Genomic DNA, 11,617 nt, shown 5'->3' with positions numbered 1-11,617 from the left:
GATATAATTATAAGAGACATACATAGTATGCTTACATTGTATCCATGTTTGCGTCGGTGTCACATTAGTCTTAAAAAAAAAAAAAAAAACCCTATGATCAAATGAATAAAAATTATTACAAAAAAAAAAAAATGATCAATGATATAAAAATACATAAATATGAAAAAAGATTTGCTATTCATCATTTCTTATACACCATACTTATTATTTAAAAAATAAATAAAAAATTTGTTAATTTTATTATTTATAAATTAATTAAATTATTATATTCACCATCCATACACTAAATACCTCAATCCAAAATCATTTGCTGCTTTCCGAGGTGAGAACCATAGATTATGACTGTATTCAAATCAACCCATAGAATGCCAAACCCTTGTGCTTGCCAAGAAACAAAACATCGTGCTTTTAGAAATCTTTTTAATCTGTCGATAAAGGGAACAATTCCACACTTAAATAATAATAATAAAAATAAAAATGAAATCAAAAGCCCATGAACCTGAACCGTTAAAATGCTAATAAATAGGAAAATAAAATCATCTCGACCGTTAAAAGATTACTTGGATATTTTCGTTATTTTTTCCGATGGCTCCTTTCCTGCGCAATCGTCTTCGGGTACAAGACTCTAGCGCGTGGACGACACGCCACTCGTTTTCCATAATGATCTACAGTTATGGAATATTTCGCCGATTAATATAAAACTAGGAAAGTTTAGAGACCCATCAAACAAGTTCCCACGGACTCTGAATCTGAAGTCTCGAAGTTTCTATCTCTGGTTGATACACTCTCTGATCATCGAGAAAATGCATGCCAATCACTTGCTTCTGGAGGAGCCCATAAGGATGGTCTCCATTCTCGAGCCCTCAAAGCCTGTAAGTAAACACACTGATACAATGTGATTTTAATATTCTTCTTTAGCGTTCCTTCTATGCACTGTGGCGATTACGAGAAGAAGTCAAAGAAAAAGTTTCATTTTCGTCAGCCTGACTTCGTTTGAACAGATTCTGATAAAATTGAATCTTTTATATCCCGTTGTTTACTTAATTCACTTGGTAGCACCGACATGGCTGTTTTTCCAGATTGATCTGGTTGGTGGGTTCTGGTTTTGATTGGAAGCATGAGTAGTTTGGATGTATTATCATTCATGTTTCGGAATTGGACTATGTTATGTGCAGACTGCCTTTCCGGCGATGACGAAGATTGTTGGAACACTTGGTCCGAAATCAAGATCTGTCGAGATAATTTCGGCTTGTCTGAAGGCGGGAATGTCCGGTATTGTCCCCCTCCACCTGTTGCCTTGGTTGAAATATTCAATGAGCTCTATTCTTGTCTGCATATTCTTTGATACTCTTTTGATTGCGTGGTTTTACCTCCACTATAAGTTTCAGTGGGGGTAAACTTGCATAGAAAAAAAGCTGACAGTCTTATATGGACGTATTTTTCTGTGTCAAATTTATATAACTTTCGTTCATTTTTCTTCCACGGAAATTAGTGGCGAGGTTTGACTTTTCTTGGGGTGACACTGCATTTCACCAAGAGACGCTGGAAAACTTGAAGTTAGCAGTTAAAAGTACAAGGAAGCTTTGTGCAGTAAGTTTGTCGCTGTTGCATACAATACTTTCCTATAATCAGTCATTTCACTAATGCAAATTTAACCATTCGCCATCTAATTTAGAATTACGAAGTTTTCTCTGAAGTGATTTGCTGCTCTAGTTCATTTCAGTTCTATGCTTTGCAAAGATAGGGATAATTTATTTTCATATTTCAGGTAATGTTAGATACTGTGGGTCCAGAATTGCAAGTTGTCAACAAAGCTGAGCACCCCATATCACTTCAAGCAGATTCGCTGGTTGTCCTAACACCTGATCAAGAAAAGGAAGCTACTTCAAATACATTACCCATAAACTTTAATGGCTTATCAAAGGTCAGTATTTTTTTATGATCTATATTCATTTCTGGTTTTATAAAAAATTAATCACTTCAAAAATGGTTGGCCTATGTTTAGGTCCAAAAGCTACTAGCTTTTTTGCGGTTCTGGAAACCATCTCACGAGATGATATCATTTTGTTGCATCTAGCGTGTCTTTTAGACAGATCATGAAGTGGCCTGCATACTCTCACTTGACTGCATTTTTTTGGTTTCCTTAACAGTCCATGGAGTTAAAAACTGGCGTTTGAGTTTAAGTTAGGATTTTATTTCCAGTCACCATTTCGTATTTGTTCAGATGTTTATTTGGTTTGCTAAGTGACTTTGTATTATCCAGAGAATGTTCAGTGCTTCACTGAACAAAAAATAAAATAACACAAATTTATATATTTGAATCCTGATTAAGATTGTGTATGATGTCTTACCGTCAGTCTTGTTCATGATGTAGGTCTTCATTATCATGTCTCATGGTTTTGAGGAATTACTGAATCTTTTAGAAGCTCAAATTGGCTCAAATTACTTGCAAGATGCCTTTGCTCGGTGAAGATTTTTATTCCGAGTATCATTTTGAGCAGCAATTTAAAAATAAAAACAGTGGAAGTATGGGCATTTAAATGTGAAATCTTTAAACTGACGACTTTTTTTAAATCTTTTGCTGCTTATGCCATTACTTTGTGGTTTTGAGCTATATCAGATGTTTTCACTGGTCTACATAGTTAGAACACTTATGAAGATAACTTTTGGCTCTGCTATATTGTACCTTGATCTGAGTGTCAGCCAGAAATCCTCTTGGCCGTTTTTTTTCTCTTAAAGTTTGTTTTTCCATTTATAGTTCTATCTGCTCCCTTATTGTTTATTCCTACATTTATAGTGAGGATGTGTAGAAGGCTGTTCTAGTTATTTATTTATATACCACATGATTCATTGCAGGTAGATTGTTAGACAATTGCCATTACTAAAGATAACTTGGTTTTGCAGGCAGTGAAGAAGGGGGACACCATATTTATTGGTCAGTACCTCTTTACAGGAAGTGAAACTACTTCTGTGTGGCTGGAGGTGAGGCAACACTAGGAAAATAATTTCAGTTATGAGGCCCATGCTGATTTGGAATGAAACTTATGAAATTAGGCATATCAGTGTATTCTTTGTATACTTCCTGTGTACTTGGGCTACGCCTTCTTCTGTATTAATAAAATGTTAATTTTACCCATAAAAAATGAAATTAGGCATATCAAATCACCCACATCCTTAACGAGACACTGTCTGTCTTGATCATTTTATAATACAAGAGAGAAGTGGCTAGGTTGCTTCTTGGTTGCCCATATTGAGCATGCTTGTATTTAATGTAAGCACCACCAATTAGCTTGACTATGAGAGATAAAGGGCAGCCAAACTTCCAAAAATTTCACAAATTTTGCTTCTTGGGTTTTCCAATAATCCGTAAAGTTTCACTTTCACAATGCAGGTCACTGACGTGAATGGTGATGATGTGGTTTGTTTGATTAAGAATTCTGCTACTCTGTCTGGGTCATTGTATACCTTGCATGTCTCCCAAATCCGCATCGATCTACCTACACTCACTGATGAAGATAAGGAGGTAAGTTATGCTCTTTGCACCAGACACTGTGTGCGCACAAAAAATCAGCTGTGAACAAGGTGTTTTTACCTAATTTTTATCACCCATTAAGGTTAGAAAAGGCATGGTTGTCTTTTTATGAAACATTTTAGAGAATGATCCAAAATTGGTAGGTTTGAGTCTGATTGTGTTGAATCTTGTTTAATATTGTTTGTCTGACACGTGAAGGAGAGTGTTAAAAAGTGATTCCAAATTGATTGGGTTTAAGTTTGGCTGTGGGTTTGTGTGATAATTGGGCCTCTTCTCCTGCTAATTTAAGCTTTAAGATTGGATTCTTCTAATAGATATTTGAATTCTTGGGTTATGTTTCTTGATTTTTATCCTACTAATTTAAGCCTTTGAAATTGGATTCTTTTCCTGGATATGTGAATTATTGGGTTTGTGTGCTAAATGTTATTAGAAGTGGCAAACAGAGCAGTGGCTTAAATTTCCTGATTGAGTGGGGTTTTTTTCCTCCTGTTCCTGCTGATAGCTCAAGTTTGGTGAAGCTGCTGCAAAAGAATTCGTCAAAGGGGTGGAATGAGTTTACTTTTCATAGAAACATTTTTTTCAATTTATAGAATGATAAAAGAAAATTCGAGTGATAATGATATTGGATGCTTTATTTGCCCCGCTTAATTTCTTGATTAGCTGAAGACTTCCTATAATTCAGTGATAGATTATATGGCATTCGTGTGGCAGAAAAACATATGTAAACTTGGTTTTGGGGACAACTGCATGAATAAAATTGGTGCAATTTTCCCCTCTACGAGACTTTATCCATTGTTACTCAACTCAAATTGAGATCGGCTACACGAATTCTTTATGGTGTGAAAATAATAAAATTTGCAGTCTTTTCGTATTAATTTTTTTCCATGAAATCTTGTTTATTAATATCAGGTTATAAGCACATGGGGTGCTCCAAACAATATAGACTTTCTATCGTTGTCATATACCCGGCATGCTGAAGATGTTCGCCATGTAAGGACTGTTCCCACTAAGAATATTGTCCATTTTATTGTTCTTATTTCAATTATATGATTTTGATCACTCATCTTCTCCCATCTTAATTATCTTTGTTTCTTATATATTAACTTACAACTTCATCCTCGCCGTTCTTATTAGTTCCCAACTTAATGATGGGGTTAAGTTACATTTTAGAGTTTACTGCTATAGTCATTGCTCTTTTAATTTATTCTTACATTCAACTGTGACTGTTCTTTCCATTGTATAGGCTCGTGAATTTCTTTCTCAATTTGGAAACCTCAGCCAAACTCAAATTTTTGCGAAGATCGAAAATGTAGAGGTGAGGTGCATAAACAAGAATATCGAATGGTAGTAAGAGGCGCCATAAGTGAATTGTATTGTGCTGGGATTTGATTATATTTATGGATTTTGTTCCATCTCATTTGTTCATGCAGGGATTAAATCATTTTGATGAGATCCTAAGTGAAGCAGATGGTATTATTCTCTCTCGAGGAAATTTGGGGATTGATCTCCCACCAGAGAAGGTAGGTTTCAAATTGAACATGGTACAAATATGATGTTGCTAGTTAATGGCCTTTAGACTGAAACTCATCATTATCTCCATAAACAACAGATGGAAGGTGAAGCTATGGGATTTGATCCCTTGTGCTTGTGTATTTACCTACAAGGAAAAAAAGTGATGCTTCAACATATGACCCTACAATTATTGTTTCAGGAGAAGAATGGGGCCTGATCATCCAACTAATATGCTGATTAAATTTTCTTTTTTAGTCGTTTTATTTATCCAGGGGGATGTCAGATACAGAAAATAAACCCTTTTTGGAAGTCCATATTTATAGTGCAGGCCAGGAGAGGAGGATTCTATTTTAGGATTTTGAGAACGTTGCATGTTTGGATAATGAGATGAGATGAGCATTCTGTGAATAGTAGTGAAATGGTTTGAGTTAAGATGTTTTGTTGGGTTTTGGGAAATGAGAGAGAAAAAGTTAAATAAAAATATTATAAATTTAAAAAATTGTTTCAAGATTATTTTTTAATATTATTTTTGTTTTGAAATTTGAAAAAATTGTTTTGTTGTTTGTGTTGTTTTTTGGAAGTTTGGGAAAGTTTTAATGATTAGGTAATAATTAGATGAAAATGTAGAAGATTTGAAATTGAAAAGTATTTTGTATCTGAGTGCGGTTTGGAAAGGAAATTATGAGAAATTTTGAGATAAGATGTTCTCAGCTCATCTCACTTCCCAAACATGGCCTTAGAATTGCTGAACTTTCTCTTTCTTTCCTGTTACTTGTTTCCTTTACCTAATCCACTCAGAAGTTCCTTTTTTCCTCTATTACTGTTGGGTTATGCTTGTTTTTTCTTTGCTGCATCCATATTTACAAATTGTTTTTCACTAACTGCTTTTAGCTCCATTATAGAAATGATAAGTCATTGTTATATGAGTTGTGCAGATTGATAGACGTGATGGAATTCTTAACAAAGTGACAAGTAAATCCACAGATCAGTTTTATGTGGATGCCTTGGTTGAAAATAATGTCTTACACTTGAATAAGTTAATTACTATGGGCTGGCTGTTTGATGGTCACACATGGCTGCTTGCATCTGTGCACTAGTTAACATATGTTATTCTCCAGTTTGAGATGGACTGTGATATTGAAGGAAAAAGAATAGTTCCTCATGTGAAAGGCTGATTTTCATCTTATCCCAAACCATTTAAGAAAGATATTTATATTGATGAGGACAGGAATAACCGCATGTGGCTTTTTTTTTTAACTGTTAAATATATGTTTGTGCACCATCAATGAACTTTTAAGTATGTGCTGGTAATCTACTTCTGGGATTTTACAGGTGTTTTTATTTCAAAAGGCTGCTGTTTACAAGTGCAACATGGCTGGAAAGCCAGCAGTGGTTACTCGTGTTGTGGATAGTATGACTGACAACTTGAGACCTACTCGTGCTGAAGCAACAGATGTTGCCAATGCAGTATTGGATGGTGTGTTTTGTAATTCTGACTTTGTATTCTATTTATTAGTTCTGGAGGATAGCCATTGGATTATTGTTTTCTTTTTTTATGTCTACTCTCTTGATATGAGAGAATATTTTGCTCTATCATTATTTTTTTCCTATATTTTATTTTCTTGAGCACTACCAACACTACAAGTACGGGTGTGAACCAATCTGGAACTTTAATTTTTTGCCCCTTTTCTTTTTAGGGAGCGATGCAATTCTTCTAGGTGCAGAGACCCTTCGGGGATTGTATCCAGTTGAGACGATTTCCATTGTTGGAAAGATTTCTGCAGAGGTAAGTCTTGCCATTTTCTTCAATTGCCCATTTCTCAACCCCTTCTGCTCTCTAGCTCCTCTTTTGTTGGATAAGTTGCCCATTTTGTAGGGTGGAAATCATGCTGTTTAATTTGTTCTCTCTCTCTCTCTCTCAGTCTTTTCCCCCTTCTGATTCTCTCTGAACTCTTTTTATTATTTCCATCATATGTTGGCCTTGGCCTGGTGGTCATTTGGACAGGTTGTATTTTTACTGTGAGACAAATTTCCTAATTTGAAGAAAACAAGATCTATTTTTATTATGGTGTGTGTATCATAGCCTGGATATCACAAGTATTTTTTATATCAAAATAAAGTCACAGAAATTCTTGCTTCCACAATATCCCCTTTTTGTCTCCACTTTAGGTTGAGGTTTCTTAATTAAGACCTGTCTGCAGGCAGAGAAGGTTTTCAATCAAGTTCTGTATTTCAAGAAGACTGTCAAATATGTTGGAGAACCAATGACCCATTTGGAATCTATTGCCTCATCTGCGGTACTTTCTTTTGATGGTCCTGCATTTAATCTATTCATTTTTTGGTTACCATCATGTAGATAAATGGCAAAATATTTTTTTTTCTTTCCTTTCCCCCCTTTTTGAAATAAAAGACAGGTTGAGCCTGCTGAAACGTGATTTTTTTTTTTTCCGTATATTTCAGGTACGTGCAGCTATCAAGGTGAAGGCCTCTGTAATTATTTGCTTCACTTCAACTGGAAGAGCTGCAAGGTCCTTTTTCATCTTTCATTCCCATCTTTTTTTTCCTTGGCATTTTCTATTATAATTCTGTGACTATAACTGATTTTTATAATGCACATGCATATGATGATAATTTTTTTTAATACGTAAACAAAATATTATTTATTATAAGAATAGGCAAGAGCTCAAGTATATGGGACATATACAAGGGCAACACTTACGTACGTAGTACGTACAAGAAAAAGTACTAAAAATCTCATCTCATCTCGTTTGTTTTCATCTCATCTTGTTTGTTTTCGCAGTGAGATGAGATGAGATGAATTGAAATTAAAGTTAAAAAATTAAATAAAATATTGTTAAAATATATTTTTTTAATATTATTTTTGTTTTGGGATTTGAAAAAGTTGAATTGTTTATTTTATTTTGTATGAGAATTTGGAAAAGTTGTAATGATTAGATGAGATGAGATGAAATGAGTTGAGAAGTTTCCTGAAAACAAATGAGGCCTAGTAATAAATTTGAAATTGTCTCTAATGGGTCCCCTCAAGCTGATGAGGTGACAACTGCAACAGCTTGGACTGAGAAAAGTGAAGGAAGTTTATGGAAGTCCCTTCGCGAAAAAATAACTAGCTGGCACAAAGGAAACATAAAGGAGGCCATAACATGCCAAATCGGGAGAAAATGATAGCAAACTTTAATATGCTTTGTTTCTGTTATGAAAGATGGATTAAGGTGATGAGGGTCATGAAGCATATCCATCTTAGAAAATAATCGAGTGCACATACAATTTTGTGTAACTTTCATACTACATTTTAGTGTTGCTCTTTGTTATTCAGGTTGTGTTTTGATGATCAACCATAAATGTTATATATTATATCAATATGTACTCACTCTTGCATGCATATCCATTAGACCTTTCATCTTCTCTTCATTTAATGCAGGTTGATTGCAAAGTACAGGCCGACAATGCCTGTCTTATCTGTTGTCATTCCCCAGCTTAAAACAAATCAACTCCGCTGGACTTTAACTGGTGCTTTTGAGGTATATTGTTGACTTTGATTTATACATGCAGCTAATGGGTATTAATCCCAGGAGCCCACCCTCCATGACTAAAAGGTGTTACTATGGATAATTTTTATTTTTTGTTTTGCTGCTCCCTCCTTTTCTGGTGTCTTTTATGGGATACTTATTGTATTATTTATTAGCAAATATAATTTCACTTCATTTTATCTATGGTTGTCCTTCCCTCATGGGTTGCATTGTCTCTTGATCCGAAACGGAAGCTAATTATTGCTACCTGCTCCTTTGATGATATTGTGGCAGGCAAGACAATCACTGATTGTTAGGGGCATTTTTCCCACACTTGCAGATCCTCGACATCCAGTAAGTATTGCATTCTGTTTATTGAGATACCGAACCAATATAGATGGAATCTCTCTCTCTCTCTCTCTCTCTCTCTGTTTGTGTGTGCATGTATTAATGTGGAGAAAGTGCCTTAGAGGTGAAGTTGGAGTGTCAAGTATAGAGCACTTTATGGCATCCAGAAGTAAATACTACGATTCTTGAACAAGTATTTTTACGCTGAAATCCCGGTGATCCTGGCAAAGCTCTATATTATAGAACTGAAGTGAATTGGGTTAGGTTTTCTTGTCCAGATAGATGCTACTAGATATGGTGGAGAAGTGACTGGTATAAAAAACTAGAAATTGTTAGATCACTTCCACCGCTATTTTCATTCATCTAACATAACATGTCGTATCTAGTTTTTTATGACAGCCTAGCCTAGCATATATCTATGCTGTTGATACAAAATGTTTGCTATTCTCCTTCGCTAAGTTTTCATTAGATGGTGAAACAAAACAATGCTGGTTTTGCAGGCTGAGTCTGGAAATGGAACAAATGAATCGGTTCTAAAGGTTGTATTGGATCATGGCAAGGCATCTGGTGTTATAAAGCCTCATGATCGTGTAGTGGTCTTCCAGAAAGTTGGTGATGCATATGTGGTTAAGATCATAGAGCTTGAAGATTAGAGTTATTTCCACTTTTGAACTATAAATTTCCAAATTTGTAAAAGTTTGTAAGACACCCATATATAATTGGGATTGTTTTTGCCATTTCATGCATGCATTAATAAAATCTCTCTCAAGATTACTGTTGAGAAGCAAATGTTTGGGTTATTTTCTTTCATGGTGGTCATTTCACTTCAGATCAGGCAGGACCCGGGTCCATTCGGGCCAAATTCGGATCGGTGTTGATCGGGTAGAGTTGCTTTTGGATTGATTTCGGCGGGTCCCATTAGCACGGATAAGGTCCATAAGGCTGTTTACGATCTCGACTTTACGTTGCTATGCAAAATAAAGGGGGTGCATAGTTGTCAGACGCTCGTGAGCTTGGTTACCTACTCGAAAGCAAATAGTTGAGAGTCAACGACTGGCTCCGGATATCGACGGCTGACGGCGGACACGCGAATATCTTTCATTCATCTTATTTTTCTATTATTGTCTTTTAATTATTTTTTAATATACCATTAATGGTTGAAAATGAATTTAGCTGTAACTCAACTCTTTTAAAAACAAGCTGGCATGTATAGCTTTTGAAAAGTGTTAGTTATAAAAAAAATTTATAAAATTAAATTAACAAATTAACATAGTTTTATATGATATGAAATTTACTTTAATTATAAAGTAACATAAATGCTATTATCATCAAGAAATAGGTCTCGATTTTTTTTTACTTAATGATTAAGAAAATGCTCTTTAGTGACGTAATGATTTTTTTTTTTTTTAAAAAAAAATGTTTTACAGTATAATTTTTTTTTTCTTTTCGGGAGCCATCTCCTGCTACATTCTCGGTGGATGTAGCATGGTTTAATTTTATAATTTAATGTATTACATTAAACAACGTTAATTTGTGAGTTTATACTTTTATAAAATCTTTTTTGTGATCAAAGCATTTTTCTAAGCTTTTTATTATACATTAAAATAAGATATATCTTGAATTAAGTATACTAAAGTATGGTTTATATATAAAAGGAAAAAAAGAAAAAGTATGCTAAAGTATAATTTAAAAAATACATATTTAAAAAGATACGTGATTGTCTACCATCTAGGGGGTGATCTTGCCATCCCAAGAGGAGTGATTGTGGTGAGCTGTCCATCCCAGGCACATGGGTGGGACGGGGTGATCTACAGCCACCTGCATCGAGGTGGCCTGATATCCACACTCAATGGGTGGTGCCACCACCGCGACGGTAGCCGTATAATATGTCTTACCTTCTTACTTAGGTGATAATCTAAGGTAATTAATAAAGGAATAATGACTATCATACTCTTCAAATCTTAAAAGAAAATAAAAAAGTAAAATAAAAATTTAGGCTGATAAAAATTAATTTTTTTTTATTTTAACTATTAATTTGTTAGGTATTTGCGTTGATTTAAGGCCTCTACACTATACACCATGTTATAATTTAATTTGTAATATTTAAATTTAGATTTCAAATTAAATTATAGCATGTAAATGGTGTGCAGTGTAAAAACTTTAAAACAGAATTATTATTTCTAATGAGGAAATTCAGCAATTTTTATTGGTAATATATTAATCTTAGCATCGTCTTTTCAAGAAGCGCCCATGGCCTAATGGATAAGGCGTCTGACTTCTAATCAGGCGATTGTGGGTTCGAGTCCCACTGGGCGTGCCTTTCCTTTTAATTTTTCTGTATTTTTCCCATTTTCAAGCTATTCCCATCCACTCTCATCTTCTCTTCATTTTTAAGGAGTCTTTCTTTATTAGAGCCATTGTATGTGATATCGGGTAGCCAGTAAGAGTGATTGCGATGGCGGAACGAGCCATGTTGTTGCTCCACGTGCGTACAACCTTGTCGGGGGCTGCGGTGAAAGCGCAGCGACAAAACCGCGAAATTGGAGGAAAGAATCTAGGAATTTACATGGACAAAACAAAAAGGGGAACCATTGTTGACCAGTCGTGCTTGGTCTTCTGCTTGCTCTGCAAGCATTTGGACTCATCATCCATCTTTCAAAGTTTCATGCGTCACTTCATTTTCCGTGCTCTTCAATCA

The 11,617-nt window shown here is 34.9% G+C and overlaps 1 protein-coding gene and 1 non-coding gene across 2 annotated transcripts; both read left to right on the top strand.

Moving 5' to 3' along the window:
• Window positions 1-701: 701 nt before the first annotated feature.
• On the top strand, window positions 702-9,719 carry LOC109009364 (pyruvate kinase 1, cytosolic-like). Its single transcript, XM_018989818.2, has 16 exons — window positions 702-872; window positions 1,176-1,272; window positions 1,493-1,590; window positions 1,769-1,924; window positions 2,905-2,982; window positions 3,392-3,523; window positions 4,442-4,522; window positions 4,776-4,847; window positions 4,963-5,052; window positions 6,377-6,521; window positions 6,742-6,830; window positions 7,246-7,341; window positions 7,505-7,572; window positions 8,484-8,583; window positions 8,866-8,925; window positions 9,420-9,719. The coding sequence occupies exons 1-16, from the start codon at window positions 804-806 to the stop codon at window positions 9,570-9,572; spliced, it is 1,584 nt and encodes a 527-aa protein (XP_018845363.1). The 5' UTR covers window positions 702-803; the 3' UTR covers window positions 9,573-9,719.
• Window positions 9,720-11,163: 1,444 nt separating this feature from the next.
• On the top strand, window positions 11,164-11,236 carry TRNAR-UCU. The gene has a single exon. It is a non-coding gene; the product is annotated as a tRNA-Arg (tRNA).
• The last annotated feature ends 381 nt before the right edge of the window (window positions 11,237-11,617 follow it).

The sequence above is a fragment of the Juglans regia genome, chromosome 5, assembly GCF_001411555.2.
Source record: "Juglans regia cultivar Chandler chromosome 5, Walnut 2.0, whole genome shotgun sequence".
In the NCBI taxonomy this organism is placed as follows: Eukaryota; Viridiplantae; Streptophyta; class Magnoliopsida; order Fagales; family Juglandaceae; genus Juglans; species Juglans regia.
The sequence above is the reverse complement of the archived record's forward strand: the minus strand, read 5'-3'. Positions and strand labels throughout refer to the sequence as shown.